Raw genomic sequence first — 27,052 nt, 5'->3', positions numbered from 1 at the left:
CGTCTCTTGCTCTGTATAGAATACCACACACGTACAGGTACGTTCCAGTCATATATCTGTTTCCTCTCCCACACAGACACACACACACACACAGAGACGTTCCTTATTCTTTCTTTCACCTCCTCGTTAGCTAAAAGGTTTTACATCTCTTCGAAGTATAAACATCAAAGCAACCGCTAGAAGCATCATTTGTAAACAGTTTTCGAAATATATCCAACAGGAACAAGGGATAGTCATTTCTCTCTTTTAATGATAGTACAAACTCTCTCTGTTCGAACTACGGAACTGGTTCAGGAATAGACGGAAACTCTCTTGAAACAGCTTGCATCTTTAAGACAAATGAGCTTCTACAATACTGTCCAGGATCTTTCCCGTGTTTTGTTGTTCGGCCAGCGACCCGTCTCCCCCTCTATACCGTAATCAGTCATGTAATTAGTGGATAGTAATTATAAGCTCTTTTCACACCTCGTCTCTCTCTCTCTCTCTCTCTCTCTCTCCGCTTTGTCAAATCCTCTTGATGGAAACTGTGTATGTGACGCGATGTCAGACATGAAAGAAAGTCTCCATACGGTTTCTCGAGCGTCAGGCAGACACCAACAGCGTGGACACCCCCCAGTGACAAGTATTGAAAAGTCTCCCCTTAATGAGATTCAACACCTTTGGCTCAAATGTCAACAACACCTTCCAAGAACAATGTGTGTTGTGAACCGTCATTACTGTCGTACAATCCAAGGACCTTTTTACAACTTCGAGGCTACCAGCGCTCCGCTCAGGAGCAGGTGAAATTGAAACGGATTCCCCTGGACCTAGAGATGGGGTCCTTGGCGAGACTGGACTCCTTTCAGTCCCTTGATGATCCTACAGCTGTAGGTGACTTTCTCAACTCGCGCGTGTCACCACACACACACACACACACACACACACACACACGCATATATAGAGGTCGATGACTCTACTCCTGATAACTTCAGTTGGCAGCCGCTCTCAAGAGGACACAACTACCCATAACCACCGCCATACACGTCCACCGGGCCATAACCATAACCATGCACGTCAGACGCTCTTCCAACTGTGTCCCAGGGCCAGTGATGTCGCCCTTAGTCCCATGCCTCTCGTAGGAGGCTCAAATCCACCGACTTTCTTGAGGTTGCCTTTTGTCACCTTGGACGACTAACTCAATTTGGAGAAGTAACGTCGGTAGGCAAACACGATTCAGTGTAGTCGAACTTACCTTATGCCTCCGTCGTCTGGTTCTACCATCCCATCCACCTCCCCGCCACCGTCACTCCCTGATACCAGAGATCCCTCGTCCCCATGTCGCAGTTCGGTACCGAGGCTAGCCGAGCCCGTACAGACCGCTACAAGTGTGTCAGTAAATGACTGTATTTCTGAGTGCCGACAATCACACCAGTCTTGCTGGCACTTGTTGACCCTGGACGATTGTTAATTAACTGTTTCTGTTGCCTAGTGCCGACGAACACGCGTGAGGAGAGCACAGAATCGAGAGAAAGGCATGGCCAGACTTCAACTATTTCTTAAATCTTTCTCTTTCCCTCTCTTTCTCTGCCAAGACAAGATATCGCATCAGGTACTCGCAGGGAAGCACTCTCTCTCTCTCTCTCTCTCTCTCTCTCTCTCTCATTGTCTATTTCCTTCAGTCGAGAGCCCAATGGCATTAGTGCTTGGAAGAGACCTTGTCATACAATATTTAGCAGTCTCTCTCTCTCTCTCTCTCTCTCTCTCTCTCTCTCTCTCTCTCTCTCTCTCTCTCTCTCCCACGATGGTGCTCATAGAAAAAAAAAGAAAAAAGAGAATTCCTTAACTCGCCTCCAGCTATTGTTAGCGACGCATTTGCATATACGGGAGTCTCTCCCCCGCACATGGATATGCAGTTCACCTCTGAAGGATTTAATCAGGACGACCGAAGATGCTCGGGTCTGTAGCAAGACGAAGTGATTTCCACACAATTATTCTTGGGAGAGAATCCATATTGCATCCTTCTCTGCTCTGAGCAACATGGAAATGATCTTGCTGTGATCTATACATCTGTTGTTTCTGTCTCACAGCACTTCATTCCACTGTTTATATAGTTTCAACATTTATTCCAATTGATTATACAATTCCAACATTTTACTCCACTGTTTATATACTTTCAACATTCATTCCAGTGATTATACAATTTCGACATCATATTCCACTGCTTATATAGTTTCAACATTTATTCCACTGTTTATACAATTTCGACATTTTGTTCCACAGTTTATATACTTTCAATATTTATTCCACTGTTCATACAATTTCGAAATTTTATTCCACTGCTTATATACGTTCAACATTTTATTCCAGTTTACATATTTCAAGTTCATTCCAGTTTATATACTTTCAACATTTTACTCCACTGGTTATATACTTTCAACATTTTATTCCACTGTTCATATACTTTCAGCATTTAGTTCCACTGTTTATATACTTTTAGCAATTCATTCCACTGGCTATATATTCTATACATCTTATTCCACTGTTTACATACTTTCAACATTTCATTCCATTGCTTATATAATTTCAACATTTTATTCCATTGTTCATATACTTTCAACATTTCATTCCACTGTTCATGCAATTTCAACATTTCATTCCACTGTTTATATATTTTCAACATATCATTCCACTGTTTATATACTTTCAACATTTTATTCCACTGTTTATACTCTCGTTACCTATATCGTACTTTTCTAAACTTCGACAGATATTTCATGAATTGACTTTCCAACATACACTTAGTGACAGATTCCTCAAATACAGAAATATAATCAAAAACCCCAACGACGTCATAAGCGTACTCAGCATGGCCACAATGACGTCATAACAATACCTTATTGCCCACAAAGCTGCCATATAAAGATCCCATCGTGTCAGATAAAGTCCCTCAGGAGGGCCGAAACGGCGCCATAAAGACAATTCAGAAAATCACCACCAGAGCGTTTAATGAAAGCTTTCCCAGGAAACCCGGGTACAATCACCGAAACGCCTTCCCGAAGAAGGAATTCCTTCCGGGCTCAATATCCCTCTCGGGCCAAGGAAAAATTCTGAAGCTTCTTCGAGAGGTGACGACGTAATTATACAGGCCTTGACGGGATCTACTTTATCCTTCAACACCTCAGCTAATTACCACCTTCTTTTTTTTCTACCTCTAGCCCGTTGAGAATTATTTAAATTCTGCCATTTTACGACAAGAACTATCGTGGTAATCTCCATTTTTAAGTGATCATGAGAGTAACAACCAGTTTCACAGGTCAATACATGTGTTACTCTCTCTCTCTCTCTGCTCCAACGACACCTCTGTAACAGCCTCGTTCTGAGGCAGATCGCGTGACAGGCAGTTTACCGGGAGCGCCTTAAATGTCAGGATGAGTCGTTGTCTATCAAGGGCTACACGTCTGAGACGCGGCGTAGTGCACGCATGATTATATTGCTGGTACTAACACACCTACTCTACCATCACCCCCTCCTACAGGAGTGTACTGCAACACTGTACTGCTGGTACTAACACCCACTCTACCATCCTCCTCCTACAGGAGTGTACTGCAACGCAGTGCTGCTGGTACTAACACCCACTCTACCATCACCCCCTCCTACAGGAGTGTACTGCAACACTGTACTGCTGGTACTAACACCCACTCTACCATCCTCCTCCTACAGGAGTGTACTGCAACACTGTACTGCTGGTACTAACACCCACTCTACCATCCTCCTCCTACAGGAGTGTACTGTAACGCTGTGCTGCTGGTACTAACACCCACTCTACCATCCTCCTCCTACAGGAGTGTACTGCAACGCTGTGCTGCTGGTACTAACACCCACTCTACCATCACCCCCTCCTACAGGAGTGTACTGCAACACTGTACTGCTGGTACTAACACCCACTCTACCATCCTCCTCCTACAGGAGTGTACTGTAACACTGTGCTGCTGGTACTAACACCCACTCTACCATCCTCCTCCTACAGGAGTGTACTGCAACGCTGTACTGCTGGTACTAACACCCACTCTACCATCCTCCTCCTACAGGAGTGTACTGCAACACTGTACTGCTGGTACTAACACCCACTCTACCATCCTCCTCCTACAGGAGTGTACTGCAACGCTGTGCTGCTGGTACTAACACCCACTCTACCATCACCCCCTCCTACAGGAGTGTACTGCAACACTGTACTGCTGGTACTAACACCCACTCTACCATCCTCCTCCTACAGGAGTGTACTGTAACACTGTGCTGCTGGTACTAACACCCACTCTACCATCCTCCTCCTACAGGAGTGTACTGTAACGCTGTACTGCTGGTACTAACACCCACTCTACCATCCTCCTCCTACAGGAGTGTACTGTAACGCTGTACTGCTGGTACTAACACCCACTCTACCATCCTCCTCCTACAGGAGTGTACTGTAACGCCACCTGGGACACGCTCTACTGCTGGCCGGCGACGCAGGCGGGGTCGACGGTGCGGGAGTCGTGTGCCACCGTCTTCAGCGACGTCCCGGACCTCCTCAACTATCCTGACGGTGAGAGAGGTCGCCTACAGAAACGGAGGCATCACCTCGTCTTGGTCTTGGAACCACTGTCCAAACAGCGCTTCTATATGTCAACATTTCTCCCTCTGTTTACACTCGAATTTCTCCTCTTCAGCCTCGCCTTCTGTACGTACATTTCGATCAGAAGTTTTAACCAGTTCTACATCCCTACTACATTTACTTCAATACTTTGCATGGTCAATGTGCACTTCGAAATGACTCTTCTTCTTGTTATCATCCACATACGTCTGCCGTCTGCAGGCTTCGTAGGGATGTTGTGTCATTCGCATCCCTTCCCCCAGCATCTACTGCACGGCATGAGGCATCCACACCAACCCCAGCCAACCGAGAAACCCTACCTCATCAGCGATGCTCCAGCTGTCGTTTTCAAGACGCCCTAACGATCCCCTTCAGGTCAAGTTTAGGTTGGGTTAGGAAAACCCTCGATGTTAGATTCAAGAAAGACCTTACCTCAACTAACATACACATGGCTCTTGATAATATGACCATGACTAATGATTCTGTATGTAATGAGCGTACTAACGAGCCTCTGTAGGCTGTTTGTCATCTTCCCAATTACAGAGGCATATATACAAGCCACTCGAGGGCAATTAACAGATACACTAATCACGGTGCATCCTTCAGTTAAACCCCCCCCCCCCACATTTGCAGTGTGTCACATAAATGACCCAATTAACCAATGAGCACAAATTTATGCCAATTAGACAGCGCAGCAAAAGCTATGGAGCGAAAGAAGAACGTAAACAGTAGGCAGAGGAAATACTGTGATCGGGTAAGAGGCTGGAGGAGAGGGATTAGGGTAATACCATCGTGTTCAAATGAAGACTGAACGAGTGCATCAAAGCAATGATATTAAATGATTAATGGTGTCACCCCAGACACCAGTGGTTAACACGCCACTGATTAATGGTGTCACCCCAGACACCAGTGGTTAACACACTACTGATTAATGGTGTCACCCCAGACACCAGTGGTTAACACACTACTGATTAATGGTGTCACCCCAGACACCAGTGGTTAACACACCACTGATTAATGAAGTGTCACCTGGCGCATCCTGATTAATCGAATGTCACCCGGGGCACAAGTAATCAATGCAGTGTTGCTTTTCCATATAAACATTGTCTCTTTCATCAGGAGACTTAATGATGCAATAATACTATAATCAAACTTTTTCCCCATGATAACAAAAAATACCTTTGTCCAGTACGTTTGAAATGCATGTCCCACACTGTGGGATAAGGGCCATTCAATAGCCATTTTATCCTGCAATACATACACATATCACCATTTAATACAACAGCACACACATATACATATAACCCTTTCATCGAAGATTAAACATATAAGCAATCAATTCAACAGTACATACACAATAGACATTTAATAAAAAAATGCCAACATAATACTCATTTAACCCAACACACACACACATACACACACACACACTTACATACACAAAATAACAAAAACAGAGTTTATTCAAACCCACTTCTAGTCGACAAGATATCTCTATGCATATGAAATATGCATGAATGTAAACATCACCAGGCGTTGACAAAAGAATTACTTAGTCCCTTTTAAATTCACGTGAATTTTCAAAGCTTTTTTTTTCAGCTGTTAACAACACAAAGGGCAATAGTTTGACTGCTATTACATGCAGATATTTCATACTGCGTCAAAGAAATTAACAAATACGATTATCAAGCGTTATATCATATGGCAGGAAATACATATTTGCACCAATTTGAAAAGGAACTTCATCTATGACAACAGTCACCTCGTCTGACGCTGGTAAAAACACAAACCGGGGCGGTGTGAGGCATATGCAAATGTAAGTGAGGTTCTGAAATGTGTTTGAAATGTATTTGTATGCGATGTTTCAACTTGAGGTGACGCGTCTTGTGAATCTATTACATATGTGATAAAAAAAACTCAAAAGATTCCTCTTCCACCGTTGGAACTCCAGTACGACCCGAAGGCACAAGAGTATATAACCTTTGTGTATACGTTGGGTATGATGACCGAGCCATTTTCACCTAACCATCATACCAAGGGCCGTGCCTCTGTGATCAAGGATCGTACCGTCGTGCTCAATAGTGGTGCTGGCGTCTTGAAGGGTCGTACTGCCGTGCTCAAGGGTCGTACCGTCTTGCTATAGGGTAATACTGTGTGTTAAAGGGTCGTACCGTCGTGCTCGAGGGTCGTTCCGTCGTGCTCGAGGGAAGTACTAAGGTGTTCAAAGGGGATCAAGAAAACATAACTAGATGGAGGCTGCCGGTCCAATCAGACTCTTTCAATTCTCAAGCGCTATTTCAAGAGCCAATAAACCCAGTGTTCCGTCACTGGCCAAGTTCAGTGGAGGAGTACTTTTATATTCTTCACTCACAGCGTTATGACCCATTGTAAGATATAACAGGCCACAAGAGGCCAACGACCATTAATGATTCTTTGGCTATTAACTAGGCAAGGGTGAAGTACTTGTCAACAGTGAATCGCGCTGTCTTTTAAAAGTTTAATATCACTGGTTGCCCGTAGAAGAAAAAAAAAAGGAAATCGTTTTAATAAAGACATAGAGATTAAATCTCAAGAGCTGAGTGTTGAAATATTAACACACATCAGATTTTGAAGGTTTGTCATTCCAATATAGTGAATCTCTCTCTCTCTCTCTCTCTCTCTCTCTCTCTCTCTCTCTCTCTCTCTCACCAAACTCCCTTTTCTGTGCAAACGCTATGCTATAACAACCACGAAAAAAAGTGAATTCCCCAAAGAAAACCAACCAACAAACAAACAAACAAACAAAAAAAAAAAAACTCGAACAGTGCTATACGGGGGAAGACGTGACCCACAGCGACAATTTCACTGCCAAGAGCTTAACTTTATAACCTTTCTCCCTCTACTCCTCCCCCTCCCGGCCCGACGCCTCATTCCCCTAACTCTCACACACCGCAGGTAACCACACATACGGAAATAGGGACACGACCTCGTTTATGCAATAACGGCGTTACCTGGGGTGCTGGAGGGATCCAGAGTGCATATAAATATCAACTGTGGGCTAAAGAGGACCTACTGACGCAGCCACACCCGCCCTGAAAGGCTGCAGCCTCTGGCAACTGAACGAGACTGTTAGAAAAAAAAAAGAACTGGACTAATCTGTGTCCATCCGTTGCATGAACACATATTTATGTTACTCCTCCATTTTTCTTCGTATCGTTCTTTCCACCAGTCATCCACATCCCTCCCTCACCCTCACCCTGGCCTTGGACTTGCCCCGGTGGTGTTGAAGGAGATGTGATGTGTCGGTCGAGGGTCAAGTCTGAATTTCAGGTTTATGGAACGAAGGTGCGTTTGGTGCTGTGTCTCTCTGTACTGAGCATGATGGTGAGTGGAGGGAGAGACTCATACCGCAGTCTCTCACCAGTGTCGGAGATCCTAATTCGAAAACCCGAGAGAGAGAGAGAGAGAGAGAGAGAGAGAGAGAGAGAGAGAGAGAGAGAGAGAGAGAGAGAGAGAGAGAGAGAGATCCCCCATACAGCACTTACTACTGTACTTGCACAAAACTCCAACCCGCCCTGGCTCGCACAAACCCGACCGTATAAAGCAAACTGTAACTGCATAAAGTGAATTTTAACTGCATAAACTGCAAACTGTATAACGTAAACTGTAACTGTGTGAGGAGAGTGACCCGTTCTGGATTCTACAAGTCGTGGACAACAAGTCTTTTATGCGGTTAAACAAAACATGAGGAAAGCATAGTGTGTGTTCTCACGTTTATTCAGATACATGTAGGTCTATGTATGTATGTATGTATGTTATTAATGCGTGTGCACGTGTCGATGGGACTGTGAGTGCGTATGTATGTTTCTGTGTTTGTACGTCTGCCACATTATCGACAATTTCGAGGTTAAACAACCGAACGACCGACCGCTTGTTTGGACGCGCTCTTCCACGACCTGATTGGCTCTCGTATGTTACTCAAATCCCCGTCTACCATCATTAAATTTTGAGGATTGCCATGTGTATGGGACAGACACCCCCAGACGGACGAATGAACACTGCGCCAACGTAGCCCAATTCGCGCATTCAGCAAAGAGAACGCGTCACTCTCCCGAAGAGTACGATTGTAACACTCACCCAAGCCTTTCCCCCAGGGCGAGACTCCTCGTCCGTTTGGAGTATTCTTCCCCACAGGTTCCGTTCGGTGCTAGAGAGCGTTCCCTGCCGTTTCAAGAGTGCTTGTTGACTTATGAGGTGGTCTTATATGGGAGGTAAGCGAGTCACTAGAGCGAAATATCTCCTCGCTATCACTGTATGAGTCGTCACACACACACACACACACACACACCATATTGTAAACACTGATCCCGGCCGCCGACCAGCAGGGTAGCGTCCACTCTGTATCCGCTTCACTCACTGCTTCACATGCCCGAACACAAACGACCAGAAGACGCGGGAACTGCCGTTTACGCGGTGAAACTTTAACCTTTCTGGTCGACGCCGTCTTTAGGGTTCATGATTGCTATCGTTTATACGTAGAATAAGAAGTATAGTAACGAGGGCAGTCTTGAAGTACACGAAGTCCTGAAATTCATGAAAGGCATCTGAACGAAGCCGTACTGAACATTCTGTCTCGGACTGTTCGGACACAGGGTTCGGGATGGTTTCGAGCAAGCGAAGCGAATTGGCCACAAGGCATTTCACGTGCTCAAGGAAGGAGAAGGTTATAACAAGGTTATAACTGTAATGACAATATGTGTATGTGAGTGTGTCAGAGAGAGAGAGAGAGAGAGAGAGAGAGAGAGAGAGAGAGAGAGAGAGAGAGAGAGAGAGAGAGAGAGAGCGTGCGTTGCTGGCCTTGGATGTTTGGGGGAGGAAAAAGACGACGCTTGAGGAGTGAAAGCCAAGAGCTACGGCAGAGCTGGTCGACGACCTTACATAAACTGGATCATGTTTTGACCTTTATCATGTCGTCACCAAATCTTGTCTCAGCGACTTATCAACAGACGATGGACGATTTCGATTCTCGTCCTTACTGATCAGTAGATGGCATCCCGATTCAACAACCCGATACTGTCTCCCGATTCCACCGTCCGATACATCGCCTCCCGATAGCCACCGACCTTTACTAATGAATTCAAATGTTTCAGTGATCGGAGAATTTATCCGTCAGCAAGCGCGCTATATAACCTTTCCGTACACATATCCCGATTAGTACAGGTCACCTAATTATACAAGACTTGGTTTCATTATTTTAGCAGTAACGTTTCGAGCATATCCTTCGGCACGATGGTACGGGTCTTGAGCACGACGGTACGATCCTTGAGCACGACGGTACGATACTTGATCACAATGGCATATACATATATATATATATATATATATGATAACCCCACACGTGGAACGCTAACCTGAATCTGCCAAAGACGAGTAAATCACCGAACCGTACCGACCCTAACGCTTAATCTAATTTCAATTTCAATGGATAGAAGTCAATACTTTTTTTTTTCTTCTACTGGTAATGAACGAAAATTGGATATGTTTGATTAAGTCTAGGGGTCACGTGTGTGTGTGTGTGTGTGTGTGTGTGTGTGTGTGTGGTGACCCCCCCCCCCCTCCTTCTTCTGGAATCTGGAAATGGTGGTTGGAGGTAGGCAACCTTGGCTGACTGGAATATACAATTCTTTAATATCATTTCTTTTCCGTCTATGTACAGTTCTCAAAAAAAGAAAAATCATCCATTTCCTCCTACTTACATCTTTATCATTCACTGCTTCCCTTCACTATTTAGTATTTCATACACTTCACATAAATACACATTTCAGGTCACATTTCAGGTCTTTTTCACTCACAGATCCCAAAAATACTTCGACAGAATCCTATTGCTTTTGACCCCCTTACCTTCACAACCCAATCCTTTGGCCACTGTGGTCCCTAATTTAATCATTCCCCCACCCCCTCCACTTCTTTCCTCAACCAATCTCTCCGAATAAACGTATAAAAGATAAAATATAATTTCTGACGCCCTTGGATCCACATCTTGTTCACGAACCTAATTAATCAAGTGGTGAGTCGCAGATATGAAACCTAACTCGTAGTTCAGACCCAAGTATACAGTGCTTTAACCAATGTACCATTACCAGTGTACCATAATGAGTCTACCATAACCACTGTATTATAACCAATGTAACATAACCATCACGTGTACCGTACCATAATCAGTGTACCATCACCACTAGTGTACCGTACCCTGATCAATGTACCATCACTAGTGTACCGTATCCTGATCAGTGTACCATCACTAATGTACCGTACCCTGATCAGTGGACCATCATCACTAGTGTACCGTACCATGATCAGTGTACCATCACCACTAGTGTACCGTACCATGATCAGTGTACCATCACCACTAGTGTACCGTACCATGATCAGTGTACCATCATCACTAGTGTACCGTACCATGATCAGTGTACCATCACCACTAATGTACCGTCCCATGATCAGTGTACCATCACCACTAGTGTACCGCACCATGATCAGTGTACCATCACCACTAGTGTACCGTACCATGATCAGTGTACCATCATCACTAGTGTACCGTACCATGATCAGTGTACCATCACCACTAGTGTACCGTACCATGATCAGTGTACCATCACCACTAGTGTACCGCACCATGATGAGTGTACCACCATCACCACTAGTGTACCGTACCTCTCCTCTCCTCAGCGATGGCGTACCGCGAGTGTGACCCGTCTGGCCAGTGGTTGTGGGGAGGCTGGACCAATTACTCCCAGTGTCTCAGCGTCATAGAACACCAGGTCAGTCCAGGTCACCCCCCCAGGTTGGCCAATCCAGGTCACCGCCGGTCAGTTTAAGTCATCTTGGGTCAACTCAGGCAGGTCCAAGTCACCTTGGGTCTATGCAAGTCATCACAGGTCAGTCCAGGTCTCATCAAGTCATCCTGGGGAAAAGTCAGGTCATTACAGGTCAGCAGCCTCTGCAGGTCACCACAGCCTACTACTGTAAATACAGATCACTACGGGTCCCGCCACATCACTTAACAGGTCAGTTCAGGTCAATTCAATGTAATCCAGGTCGTTGCAGGACAAAGGTCATCCCCCGGAGGTCAGCCCGAGTAGTTGGAGGCATTTTGGTGTTTCGGCTCAGGTCAGCACAAGTCATTGGAGGTCGTCTCAAGCATCAGTACAACAGTGAGATTCCTAACGAGTCATTATAGGGCCAATTACCCTAAACTGATCGTAATATTTCCATTGGTTTTCCTTTTCGTTCCTATATTCTTCATTCATTTGTGTTCCCTATTTTTTCTTTCCACTTTTGATTCGACAAATTTCTTATTTTCCTTTTTAGATTCGACAAATTTCTTATTTTCCTTTCTTATTTTCTATTCCATATTTTTTGTTTTTCGTAAACTTCCTGTGGGGAGGTCCCTATTTCCACATGGTCGTTATTTACCCATTGATTCAGCAGAGCCAATTAGCTCTCTCGTTAATGGTTTAATTAACTGTGGCCTAATATGCTCTCAAATAGGTGGAGTTCTCCCCTAATTTCCTCTTTCGTTAATGGTTTAACTAACTGTGGCCTATATGCTCTCAAATAGGTGTTCTCCCCCAATTTGCTGTTGTCAACGGGTTAAATGCAGCCTATTGACTCTCAAATGGGCGGAGTTCTCCCCCCACCCCCAATTCACTCTCTTTCTCCCATAACTTAACTCACTCCTCCCCAATCAGCTGACTCCCATGGGTGAAATGTGTAACACTACGAATCAGTTCCAATCAAATCCAATCACCAACCAATCACCTCCGTCCAACAGGTGACCTCCAGAGTGATTAGGCCGCTATTTCCATCCTCATCTGCATCGTCAAACAGAATATCTAATGTACGACAACTGTATTCGTTCGCAAGTATTCAGCTCTATCTACAATGGCTTTATCACGGTGTATCTTTATGGTTAATTAGAATCTGAGTACAGACAGTTTACTCTGAATCAGTGATTCTCTCTCTCACTCTGTCTTTCTCTCACTCATTCACTCACTCACTCACTCATACATACACACACACATACATATATATATTACTCGTATGACGTCAAATCCCGAGAGAGAGAGAGAGAGAGAGAGAGAGAGAGAGAGAGAGAGAGAGAGAGAGAGAGAGAGAGAGAGAGAGAGAGAGAGCTGTGACCCTGATATCGGAGGCCCATAATCCGATCGCAATTACCGATATTTTTTCTCCCTACCGCTTTACACCGCATGGAATTTTTTTTTTTTTAAAGGCATTCCTGAACATTCTTTTTTTATATCATTTACTGTACGTGTTTACAGATGCATCAACTCGAACAGGCAAACGTGTCGGGTAGTTAACTGATGTTACAGAAGGTTGATCATGAAGGTGATGAACTGGTTGATATGTTCAGCAAATACATTACTAGTTGCATCAGTCGATGTTTCATTTATTGGATAGGTTGATGACCCACTGTCTCCTAATGTAATGGTGATTACGTATTCAATGACAATGTGTGTGTCTGTGTGTGTGTGTGTGTGTGTGTGTGTGTGTGTGTGTGTGTACATAATTCATACTGTCTGCCTTGCCTTCATTCATTCCCGTCGCCACCCCGCCACACATGAAATGACTACCCCCTCCCCCCATATGTGCACGAGGTAGCGCTAGGAAAAGACAACAAGGGCCACATTCGTTCACACTCAGTCTCTAACTGTCATGAGTAATGCACCGAAACCACAGCTCCCTTTCCACATCCAGGCCCCACAAAACTTTCCATGGTTTACCCCAGACGCTTCACTTGCCCTGGATCAGTCCATTGACAGCACGTCGACCCCAGTATACTCCCTTTTTCTATTAAACTTTGCCTTGTGGTCAGTCTTGCTGGGGCTACACACAAACTCCCTCTGTAAATTCTTATTAATCACTCGACCATTTGTTCTAAAACACGATAAAATCACATTTCTCGAAGCTTGAAGGTGGACCCATTAATCAAGGGTGGGTCGAGCACTCCTAAACGCTCGGCTCAACATCAGATCTCCGTGTAATAGTCGAAGGGGATTATCCGTATTTCAGACGGGAGGTCAAATCTGGTTTGTCCTACCCCTGCCACCACCCGACCCATCTGTTTAAACACTTGGGTCAGCCAATTACCGTACGCTGGGTATGTTGGAGTAATTATATGCTATGATCTACGATCAGAAGTAAGGGGAGTTGGTTGGTTGGGAGACTCATTAGTGTTCGGGGATAACAAGCGTCTCGGTAACCAGAATGGGTCGTCCAGGGGGTCGTGAACAGGTCGTTATTTGTCGTCATAATCTCGTGTAGGGTTTGTCGTTAGGGGGTCATCCAAAGCTTCTGAGGTCGTCCTCTTCTGTACCGCTACTGTATCTCTATCCTGCTATGTCACTAAAGGTCTATGATGATTATACCACAGTGATACAGTCATCACTATGCCTCTATACCACTGCGTTGTTTCACTGTGAGGGAGGACGATGAAGAAGGGATTGGGGATGCTAGTGGGACGAAGATGAGCCATCTGGGTGAAGGCCCAGCCTCCTGGCTTATGGGTGAGGGGTGTCAGTCAAGGCCAAGCCAACTAGGTCAAGACCCACCCACTCCAACCAAAGTTTACGGACAAGCTGTCCCAATAAAGACTATGCTAATTGCTTGGCAAATTGCTGCTAATTAACTCTGAGAAAAAGACAAGCCAGAAGTATCGGATTCTTATACTCAGTTTACTGATAATGTCGCGCGTCCAGGAGACGCCAGAGACAGTGGAGCGAAAGTGTGTACCTCTCAACTTGCTGTTTGTAACAGCATCAAACACCGGTCATCACCAACCAAGTGTCAACGAAGGTGATATGAAGCCCCGTGTGTATTAATCAGCCTGCTGAAGCAAAGTAACAACAGACCAGGAAAGGTTATATATATATATATATATAGAGAGAGAGAGAGAGAGGGTCGAGTGACATTAAATAAGGAAGGGACACAGCGATTTGAAGATAGGCTGCCGATGAGATTACGTTAAGTCATTCAAATTCCAGTTCTACGAATGAATTCCGTTTCGTCTAGCTGAACGAGGTGGCAGTAGAGGGAGGGAGGGAAGAAGGGAGAGTAGAGGGTTAGGAAATGATACAGACAGAAAAATAAAAATAGACAAGACCCGCTGTGAGGGATAAAGACTCCAATAACGTACTACTATACGCTATCTGCACCATCAACAATGTATCAGTGTTACATTTTTCATATTCCTGTCTTCCTTTTCCCTGGAACACAATCTAATCTCCTCACGACTGTTAGGTCTACTGTGAACCACGCGAGTGAGGGGAAATAAGATTTGCGACGAATTCCCTTCAGTATGAGAGGGACCGTGTAGGCGAGGCTGGGGCTTGAAGTAGAATTAATTTCATCTGGTTTTCAAATGAGAATTTGCTCTAGCGTCAGATGCAGGATTCCGAATTAGTGGTTTGCTGACCTTCATACAGAAAATATGGGATTTCTTCCTGCAGCCTGACGGGGAAATGTTTCTCCAGCTTGAAACTTGATTTTCTAATATATATATATATATATATATATATATATATATATATAAATGGGAGCGGGAGGCTGGAAATACTCCCCTCTCGTTTTTTTGATTTTCCAAAAGAGGAACAGAGAAGGGGGCCAAGCGAGGATATTCCCTCAAAGGCTCAGTCCTCTGTTCTTAAGGCTACCTCGCTAATGCGGGAGATGGCAAATAGTATGAATATATATATATATATATATATATATATATATTGAAATATTGAAGGCTCAGTATAGTCTTACTAAACAATTCAATGTGAATCGACCAATGTAAATGGTCTTAAAAGAAGATATGGCATAACTAGAATCAATCCAAGGGTCATGAGCCTTCACCATGGCGAGCTAAGCAACAGGGTTGGTGACCCGGAGTGTACGGTGTAAACTTCTCATTCAGAATGGAATTTCAAGCGGCTAAGAAGGGTTAATGAGGGGAGTGAGAGGATTACTGAGTTAAAATGGGGGCCAGGGATTTCCAATGGAATTTTGTGAATGTAATTAGCCTCTCGTTATGCGCATTTGCCCGCTCTCTACCTCGCTAAAATGGGGCGACCAGTGTAGGAACAGTGGTAGGGAGAGAGGGAGGGACAGGAGGGTAAAGAAGATGGAAAGGACAGAGAAGGAAAGAACCATAATAAGCCTAATAGACGGAGGGAGATTAGGATCAAATTTCTCCTGTCGTTATTTGGGCGGTCAACAAGTTGTCAATAATTCTTAGTTTCATCTTCCAGCAACACAGTCTCACCTCCACACTTGTGTTGCGTCTGGCACAGTACCGTGCGAGGGAAAGTTGAGAACTGGGATTATACTCCTGCATCGTGATGATGGACACCGTGTTGGCGAGGTTTACGCTTGGGGGGAGGGAGAGAGAGAGAGAGAGAGAGAGAGAGAGAGAGAGAGAGAGAGAGAGAGAGAGAGAGAGAGAGAGAGAGAGAGAATCTCACCTGATTTTGGAATGATTCGCTCTGACATCTGACGAAGGACTGCACTTAAGTGATTGGCTACCCTTCGTTTAGAAAAGACAGGTCTTCTCTCTCCCTTCTATACGTTATGTGTGCGGGCCAACGGATCTGTTCATCCAACCCGCTGGGCTGGTCGATAAACGGCCAAGGGTCAAAGGTAGCGAGCCGAAGCCCACCGTGTGTGTGTGTGTAAATCAATCCGCTAAAATACACGGTGACAATCGACCAGGAAAAGTTAATAACGAGAGAGAATGAGGGTGTGACTCTGGTGACCAATGGATGAAAGGAACGCTTTCCGTAGAATTCTGCGAAGTAATTTAAACTCCAGGTCGACACCTTGGTTCGTTTCGTCTGGCTAGAACGACCAGTGGAGGGGATGGGAGGGAAGGAGAGGAAAAGAGGGGGAGGGAGAGAGATTGGGAGTGCGGGAAGAGAGGGAGGAAGAGGAAATAATGGACGGAAACAAAGCAAAGTAAACCCAATGAGAGGAACAGAACCTACTGAAATGTTTCCCAACGTTGTCTGAAACTTCAACAAGACTTCAGGGTTATTTTTCACTTGGCTTGGCTTCTCTCTTCCCGCCAGTGGGCATAATTTCCGTGCACCACGCTAGTGAGGGATGAGGACAATGATTCAGCGGACACCTTGTAGATACCCAGGCCTACGCTTGAGATCTGAGCTGATTTCATCGGTTTCTGGAGGTGATGATTCGCTCCGTCACTCTCAGGATATTAGATCACTCACTCGTCAGTATTCAACATCTCGACATTCCACGGAGTTGAAAGCCAACCAGTGGGGGTCGACCTCCCATACGGACCTTACAAGCAAAAGACGCGCCTAAAAGACAGCGGAGTCTGGTATGTAAGATAGAATGTTCGGGTAGAAGAGGGTCATTATCCCGTAAATGGCATAATTTGTCTAAACTGCCACTCCCTTACACGACTACCATACCATCACAACAGAAGCCTCGTGCGTCAGGCAGTTGTCGTCAAGTCTCTTAGAGCAGTTGTGGGTCGAGGGCGATACATCATAATCTAAGGGAGATAACCAAGTAAGTGGCTTCCCTCCTGATAGTGTGTGTGGGCGCTGGCGTCCTCCTAATTCGCTAATCGATCGAGCTGTCTCGTTCGTTTCTCACAGATGAGGAGGGCTGTGCCGAAGGAGTGGTAAGTCAATAAAAGCGCCCTAGATCCTTGGCGTCAACTGGAGGTGACAATTTGATGAATGAATGCCCTCCTTATACATGGCTACTTTCAGCTTCTCGGTACGCATCTGTCATGTGTTTTCCCCGAGTGAAAAAAAAAAAAAAAAAGACTCGTCCACCTTCACCCAGCGGAGGGAGCGAGGAACCGTTGCGGAACTAAACTACAGGAAGCAGGGAGAAGATATAACTGTGCTCAGGGTGTCGGACAAAGGTCCGACGAGATGACCTTCCTCAGCTTCTGACCACATCCCTAGCTATTGACGGCCAGGTCTGGTCTATTGTGCACACCATTTCACGTATGGCTCCTCCCTACCTTACCTTCCCTCCAGCACACACACACACACACCACAATATCTGGTTTCGAGACCAAAAACATGACTTTCTACGATTTATTGATAATTTCTTCTCTCCTCTTACCACCATTAACGCGAATTCGTGAGACCACGATTGGGTTTTTGCGCGCACAATGGACTAATATATTTCTATCTATTCGTTTTGCAGCCAATGGCGCAAAATAAAACCAGCTTCACTCTGTAAGTCGACTCCCTCGCTGACATTTAATTGAATGATGCAAATAGATTGTATTTCTTTTTTTTTTCAAGAGCAATTTTCCTCCCCCGGAAGCGTTTGGTTCTTATGTTGGATGCGAGAGTAATTGAATCACATTGCTTTTAGCAATGGTCCTGTTTGGTAAGACGTGACATTACGATACTCTTTTTTTTCCTGCGAAGCTTTTGGCTTGGTTGACTTTACAACAGATCACACACACATACACATACACACACACACACACACCCACGAAGGAGCCCACTATACCCTGCTACTGAGTGGAGTGCAGCCTTGAAGCTTTGGGAGCCCCGATAAAGGGGGGGGGGGGGACCTACTAGGATTCTATCATAATACTCTCCACATTCACCTATGGACAAGTATCTTAAAGTATTCGTTGCACGACGAACGAATATATCTGACAATGGATACCAATGAAACCAAACGATAGCTGGTCAGTCATACACAAGAGACGATAGACTGTAATTACCATCAGCGCCTGGACGGCCTCACCCAGTAGGCAGATAGATAGCTAGGTCAGAGAGGCCTGAGTCATGCCACGAAATTGTAGAAAAGACCTTTAGTGAAGGGCTATGAGGGAACGTAGAGTAACCACAGAGTTACAGCTGTTCATCGTAAGTTTTGTATATGGATTAAGTCTCCTTGTGCTGGATGGTGGGTGGGGTGAGCGGGGAGTCTTCTTCCACCTGTCATCACCCACGGAGGATGGGACGGTCCCGGATCAACAGGTGGTCAGGTGAGTTCTGGTACTGGTGGAGTCTACCGTATGTTGTGGGACGTGTCTGTAGGCATGATGATGGAGTTGAGACTAGAGTATAACGTGTGATGATTTCTGTTTTGAGTTCTTTGTCTGTCTGTCTGTCTGTCTGTCTCTGTCTCTCTCTCTGTCTCTCTCTCTCTCTCTCTCTCTCTCTATTTTTTTTTCGTCTCTATTCCTCTGTGTATCTACCTTTCTCTCCCCCTCTCTCTACCTACCTACCTACTTCTCTCTCTCTCTCTCTCTCTCTCTCTCTCTCTCTCTCTCTCTCTCTCTATCTTTTTTTCTTGTCTCTATTCCTCTGTGTATCTCTACCTTTCTCTCCCCCTCTACCTACCTACCTACTTCTCTCTCTCTCTCTCTCTCTCTCTCTCTCTCTCTCTCTCTCTCTCTCCCATGGTGACTCAGGTGTACTGCTCGGCAGGTGGGGTCAGCGGGCGTGGTGGACGCCGTGCGATACATCACCTTCATCGGCGCCCTCCTCTCCCTCCTCACTCTCACCATCACCATCTTCATCTTCACCTACTTCAGGTAAGTCCGACCCCCACGCCTGTTGACACATACACACACACACACACACATATATATATATATATATATATATATATATATATATATATATATATATATATATATATATATATAAACATCATAATCTTCACTGCCTTCAGTATGGCCACCTGCCTACCACTGCTGTCATCTTCATCATCATCTTGCCACCATTCTCATCTCCAGTTCCACTTGCCCACCACTCACCACAACGTTCTTTGCACGACACTCTTACCTACTTTCCTCCCTCCCTCCTTCTCTCTAGCTCTCCCTTCCCGCGGCTCCTGATGGCCACCACCTCCTCCTCTATTATCCCTCACTGTCACATTACCAAGAGGGACGGTGGACACACGGGGTCGGCCACACCGCGTCTAGGCTTCGCCACTGTAGCTCAACAACGAAAATTCTTCATTCCTGTTTTTTTTTTTTTTTTGTCTTCCCGAATTTCCATCTCTCGTTTTCGTTGTTATCTCTCATCATCCTTCTGTTATCAATAACTTTTTTTTATCTTATCTATATAGTATAGGAATACACACACACACACACACACATATATATATATATATATATATATATATATATATATATATATATATATATATATGTATATATATATATGGACGAGTAGAAAGTGTGACTCGTGCATACCTCGGGAGTGTAGTTTCAGATGGGTATATGTCTAATGAGGTGGACTACAGAACGCTGGGAAGCACTTGGCGTCCCTAACTGGTAAAATGAAGTTCCTTTCGAACGCAAATTCAAGGCAAAAAAAGTGTGGCTATTAAGATTCCCACGTACTAAACACAGTCATTCGAAAAATAATACGAAAAGTAATGGAAGTAAAACGTTTGTTAAAGGCCAGAAGAACAAAGTCTGATATCATATCTGGACATCTTGGAATTCCCAGAAAAAAAAAATAGGAGGGGGGGGCGGGGAGACAGAAGGAAAGAAAATGGGTTGAGGGGCAGCTGAATGGTCAGTTGGGTCACGGAGATACTGAAATGAGATTAGCTGTCACCAGTGAGTGGTCTCAGCCTTGTGTGAGAGGAGAAGAGAGGTGAAAGTACCATGTTATGACAGGCAGTAATGGCTGGCTGGCTCGCTGACCCTATATCTCCCATGAGAGAGAGAGAGAGAGAGAGAGAGAGAGAGAGAGAGAGAGAGAGAGTCGGCGGCTTGAGCTGATCTTATTATCTTGGTCGTCCATGTGATTGTCTGGAAGGAGGGAGTCAGGATTAAATTAATTTCACCGTATTCTTTTGTTCCCTCTACCTCATGATATATATATATATATATATATATATATATATATATATATATATATATATATATATATATATATATATATATATATATATATATGTATATATATATTTTTTTTCATAGGATGGACGAAGTTTTGACGTATGAGCAAGTGATGGAGAGAGAGAGAGAGAGAGAGAGAGAGAGAGAGAGAGAGAGAGAGAGAGAGAGAGAGAGAGAGAGAGAGAGAAAACTAATCTTCATTGTATAATCTACTGACGTGAAGAGATACGATGAGCCAATAGTATTAGACACACACACACACACATATATAACAATGACAAAAAGGCAGAAAATGATGTGCATAAAGTAACGAAGACAAGATCCCAGGGGACATGTGGTGTGAGGCTGATGGGTTACGTCTGGTGACGGTGATGGTGTGAGGCAGGGCCGTGAGGGATGGCACAAGATGAGGACTGGCCACCATGTGCTGTATGAGGTACGACATGAGTCTCCGTCTGTCTCTCTCAGTGTGTCTGTCTGTCTCTGTCTGTGTGTGTCTGTCTCTCTCGTCTTGCGGTCACTCACACCTTCAAACGATTCAGTGGAATCCTTACGTCGACGGCGAACGAAGGTGCGACAGACGTATCTATTGCCTCATCTGTTATCTTTATCATCGGTCATACCACGACCGCCTTACGTCATCCCAACCACACAAACACCCACACACACACAAACACACACACACGTCTTTTCGTTCGCGATAACCATTATCTTGGTAGGTGGAGGACGATATGTGTTGTCCAGACTCGAACGCCAATCAGAACACTGCAGGGTATATTGGAAGGGGCAGTGAAAAGAACCGAAAAGACAATTAGGGTCGAGTTCTTTGATGTCCAGGGCCGACAACGACGCTAATTATGTTTTTAACACGAGACGATTCCGTTGAAAATACCTGGTGTGTGTGTGTGTGTGTGTGTGTGTGTGTGTGTGTGTGTGTGTGTGTGTGTGTGTGTCTATACTGTCATCCAGCTGAAAACTTTCTCGTGTTTTGAATATCTTCCCGTGTTGAAGTTCATTTCAATTTCTTCCATTTGATCCCACAATCCACCAAAATCGATCGATATCCTCATAACTTTCCCTTGCTGGCTGGCTGGCTACCTAGCTGGCTGTGTGGCTGCCTAGCTGGCTGGCTGGCTGTCTTGCTACCTAACTGGCTGACTGTCTGGCTACCTAGCTGGCTACCTAGCTGGCTGTCTGGTTACCTAGCTGGCTGTCTGGCTACCTGGTCACCTGTTTTCCTGCCTACCTCCAGCGAATCGTTGATTCCTCCGTCCCAAAACATCCCGAGGTGCAAGACAGGAGGAACACTTCATTGTCTAATGTAGAGATGCGTATCTTTCCTCCGTACACGAGAGAGAGAGAGAGAGAGAGAGAGAGAGAGAGGAGAGAGAGAGAGGAGAGAGAGAGAGGAGAGAGAGAGAGAGAGAGAGAGAGAGAGAGAGAGAGAGAGAGAGAGAGAGAGAGAGAGAGAGAGAGAGAGAGAGAGAGAGAGAGAGAGACTTTTACCATTTATCTGCCCACTCCAACAAATTACCTCTCTCACCTTCTCTGCCATTATTGCCAGAGCTCTATGGACGTCCATCAGCTCATCAGGTTTAATCCTGGATGGAAAAGACGAAAAAGAAAAAAAAAAAAACTTTCTTCTTCATCTAAGACTCCCCAACCCTTTACGTGACGAGCCGTTTATCATGTAATTACTATCATTATCTTTTTTATTATCTTAATATAGAACCTTTGGAGTATAGTTCTCAGATAGAGTTATAGTTAGTAGACCTTGCAGACCACAACACAGGTTCTATACAACTGATATTCTGTCGTACAGAACCCTCTCGCCTCAGCTCCACGAGTCGCTGCGGTTAATGCGAGATGGTTTACAATCCCGGCTTACAGAACTCAGTCCTCAGACTTGCAAGCCCCCTTGCAGAATACTGTAAGCGATCTTAAAGGCTTACAGGGCCCGTGTGGAGTACTATAAGCGAGCTCACAGGTCCCCTTGTGGATTACAGCTGAGTCTGTAGCCTTGCACCTTTATCCTGTCCACTTTGCACCTTTTCCCCTGCTCCTCCTCCTGCTCCAGGCACCTTGTGGGCAGTATTTTCATCTGTGCCACTTACGCTCATCTCTCGGGGCCACTTACTTTCTTCTCTCGGGGCCATTTACTTTCTCCTCAGGGACGTTGGCGCACCAGGTGTTAGGGTAAGATTGACACACATACACATACACACACACACACATACACAGTCTCTGTCCCTCTGGTCGGTGCTGGGTGGTAGGAAGGCAGTCACCTACTATGGTAGGGAGGTATATTACCGGTGCTACCCGGCCTGGAAGGGTTAGTGACGGCTATGGAGTGAGCCAAGGCTTCAGTGGACGCTATTTTTTCACTCCCTTGGCCCAAGGCGTTTGTCTTTTCTTCCTGCCACGACCGCACAGGAGTTCTGTTGGCATTCAGTCCACAAACATCCAAACGCTTAGCAACATACAACTCGTTCCACTCGTTCTTCGTAACTCCAGATGTTTGTGCTGTGAGCGCTACGCTCCAGCCATGCCTTTTCGGCTCAACATCCCAACGTAAATACTCGTAGGTATGCAGCCTCTTCCTCACACTCTACAGCAACTGATCTCCAAAGGCTTTCGATAATCATGACCACATGGCTCGCTAACCTCTCAAGATATCAGCTCACGACTGATATGTTTCTCTCAGGTTGATATACCCATTTTCTCTCCCTATCGCCTTCCTACATACAAAGTACGCATCAATATGACCTAGCTAGAGCTATTGTTTCCTTTGAGAAGGCATTCCCAAAGAGGCCTGTAGGATCGGATCCTAACAGACGTCAGCGTGAGGGTTGCACCAAGTCGATTATATTAGTCATATTAATCGCAGTTTAATATGGACTGTCATTACGATACCATGAGCGAGATGTTGCGATCTTTAAGCGTGACTGTGCGATTCTAGAGCACGACGGTACGATCCATGAGTACGACGGTACGATCCTTGAGCATAAAAGTGCGATCTCTTGAGTACGACAGTACGATCCTTGAGCAAGACGGTACGATCCTTGAGCACGACGGTACGATCCTTGAGCACGACGGTACGATCCTTGAGTACGACGGTACGATCCTTGAGCACGACGGTACGATCTTGCTCCGGTACGATTCTTGAGCACGACGGTACGATTCTTGAGCACGACAGTAAGATCCTTGAGCACGACGCTACGATCCTTGAGTACGACGGTTACGATCCTTGAGCACGACGCTACGATCCTTGAGTACGACGGTACGATCCTTGAACACGACAGTACGATCCTTGAGCACGACGCTACGATCCTTGAGTACGACGGTTACGATCCTTGAGCACGACGCTACGATCCTTGAGTACGACGGTACGATCCTTGAACACGACAGTACGATCCTTGAGCACGACGGTACGATCCTTGAACACGACAGTACGATCCTTGAGCACGACGGTACGATCCTTGAACACGACAGTACGATCCTTGAGCACGACGGTACGATCCTTGAGTACGACGGTACGATCCTTGAGTACGACGGTACGATCCTTGAGTACGACGGTACGATCCTTGAGCACGACGGTACGATTCTTGAGCACGACGGTACGATCCTTGAACACGACAGTACGATCCTTGAGCACGACGGTACGATCCTTGAGCACGACGGTACGATCCTTGAGTACGACGGTACGATCCTTGAACACGACAGTACGATCCTTGAGCACGACGGTACGATTCTTGAGCACGACGGTACGATTCTTGAGCACGACGGTACTATCCTTGAACACGACAGTACGATCCTTGAGCACGACGCTACGATCCTTGAGTACGACGGTACGATCCTTGAGTACGACGGTACGATCCTTGAGTACGACGGTACGATCCTTGAGTACGACGGTACGATCCTTGAACACGACAGTACGATCCTTGAGCACGACGGTACGATCCTTGAGTACGACGGTACGATCCTTGAGCACGACGCTACGATCCTTGAGTACGACGGTACGATCCTTGAGTACGACGGTACGATCCTTGAGCACGACGCTACGATCCTTGAGTACGACGGTACGATCCTTGAACACGACAGTACGATCCTTGAGCACGACGGTACGATCCTTGAGCACGACGGTACGATCCTTGAACACGACAGTACGATCCTTGAGCACGACGGTACGATCCTTGAGTACGACGGTTACGATCCTTGAGCACGACGCTACGATCCTTGAGTACGACGGTTACGATCCTTGAGCACGACGGTACGATCCTTGAGCACGACGGTACGATCCTTGAGTACGACGGTTACGATCCTTGAGCACGACGGTACGATCCTTGAACACGACAGTACGATCCTTGAGCACGACGCTACGATCCTTGAGTACGACGGTACGATCCTTGATCACGACGGTACGATTCTTGAGCACGACAGTAAGATCCTTGAGCACGACGGTACGATCCTTGAACACGACAGTACGATCCTTGAGCACGACGGTACGATCCTTGAGCACGACGCTACGATCCTTGAGTACGACGGTTACGATCCTTGAGCACGACGGTACGATTCTTGAGCACGACGGTACGATTCTTGAGCACGACGGTACGATCCTTGAGCACGACGGTACGATTCTTGAGCACGACGGTACGATCCTTGAGTACGACGGTACGATCCTTGAGCACGACGGTACGATTCTTGAGCACGACGGTACGATCCTTGAGTACGACGGTACGATCCTTGAACACGACAGTACGATCCTTGAGCACGACGGTACGATCCTTGAACACGACAGTACGATCCTTGAGCACGACGCTACGATCCTTGAGTACGACGGTACGATCCTTGAGTACGACGGTACGATCCTTGAGCACGACGCTACGATCCTTGAGTACGACGGTACGATCCTTGAGTACGACGGTACGATCCTTGAACACGACAGTACGATCCTTGAGCACGACGCTACGATCCTTGAGTACGACGGTTACGATCCTTGAGCACGACGCTACGATCCTTGAGTACGACGGTACGATCCTTGAGCACGACGGTACGATTCTTGAGCACGACAGTAAGATCCTTGAGCACGACGCTACGATCCTTGAGTACGACGGTACGATCCTTGAACACGACAGTACGATCCTTGAGCACGACGGTACGATCCTTGAACACGACAGTACGATCCTTGAGCACGACGGTACGATCCTTGAGTACGACGGTTACGATCCTTGAGCACGACGGTACGATTCTTGAGCACGACGGTACGATCCTTGAACACGACAGTACGATCCTTGAGCACGACGCTACGATCCTTGAGTACGACGGTACGATCCTTGAGCACGACGGTACGATTCTTGAGCACGACAGTAAGATCCTTGAGCACGACGGTACGATTCTTGAGCACGACGGTACGATCCTTGAGCACGACGGTACGATCCTTGAACACGACAGTACTATCCTTGAGCACGACGGTACGATCCTTGAGCAAGATGGCACGATCCTTGAGCATAAAAGTGCGATCTCTTAGTACGACAGTACGATCCTTGAGCACGACGGTACGATCCTTGAGCACGACGGTACGATCCTTGAGCACGACGGTACGATTCTTGAGCACGACGGTACGATTCTTGAGCACGACGGTACGATCCTTGAGCACGACGGTACGATCCTTGAGTACGACGGTACGATCCTTGAACACGACAGTACGATCCTTGAGCACGACGCTACGATCCTTGAGTACGACGGTACGATCCTTGAGTACGACGGTACGATCCTTGAGTACGACGGTACGATCCTTGAGCACGACGGTACGATCCTTGAGTACGACGGTACGATCCTTGAGTACGACGGTTACGATCCTTGAGCACGACGGTACGATTCTTGAGCACGACGGTACGATCCTTGAGCACGACGGTACGATCCTTGAGTACGACGGTACGATCCTTGAGTACGACGGTACGATCCTTGAGTACGACGGTACGATCCTTGAGTACGACGGTTACGATCCTTGGAGTACGACGGTACGATCCTTGAGTACGACGGTACGATCCTTGAGTACGACGGTACGATCCTTGGAGTACGACGGTTACGATCCTTGAGCACGACGGTACGACTCTTGAGCACGACGGTACGATCCTTGAGTACGACGGTACGATCCTTGAGTACGACGGTACGATCCTTGAGTACGACGGTACGATCCTTGAGTACGACGGTTACGATCCTTGGAGTACGACGGTACGATCCTTGAACACGACAGTACGATCCTTGAGCACGACGGTACGATCCTTGAACACGACAGTACGATCCTTGAGCACGACGGTACGATCCTTGAGCACGACGGTACGATTCTTGAGCACGACGGTACGATCCTTGAGCACGACGCTACGATCCTTGAGCACGACGGTACGATCCTTGAGCACGACGGTACGATCCTTGATCACGACGGTACGATTCTTGAGCACGACAGTAAGATCCTTGAGCACGACGGTACGATCCTTGAGCACGACGCTACGATCCTTGAGTACGACGGTTACGATCCT

The 27,052-nt window shown here is 46.1% G+C and overlaps 1 protein-coding gene across 1 annotated transcript in view; it reads left to right on the top strand.

Annotated features, from left to right (window-relative positions):
• Positions 1-27,052, top strand: part of LOC139764019 (corticotropin-releasing factor receptor 2-like) — a 69,979-nt gene that overhangs the window by 26,408 nt on the left and 16,519 nt on the right. Inside the window, exons 3-5 of the mRNA XM_071690487.1 lie at positions 4,436-4,561; positions 11,318-11,409; positions 19,084-19,190. Of these exons, the coding sequence (XP_071546588.1) occupies positions 4,436-4,561; positions 11,318-11,409; positions 19,084-19,190 (325 nt within the window). The remainder of the gene's footprint in view (positions 1-4,435; positions 4,562-11,317; positions 11,410-19,083; positions 19,191-27,052) is intronic.

This window comes from Panulirus ornatus, chromosome 48, assembly GCF_036320965.1.
Source record: "Panulirus ornatus isolate Po-2019 chromosome 48, ASM3632096v1, whole genome shotgun sequence".
NCBI classification, from domain to species: domain Eukaryota; kingdom Metazoa; phylum Arthropoda; class Malacostraca; order Decapoda; family Palinuridae; genus Panulirus; species Panulirus ornatus.
Note: the sequence above shows the minus strand (reverse complement) of the source record. Positions and strands in the feature narration are given on the sequence as shown.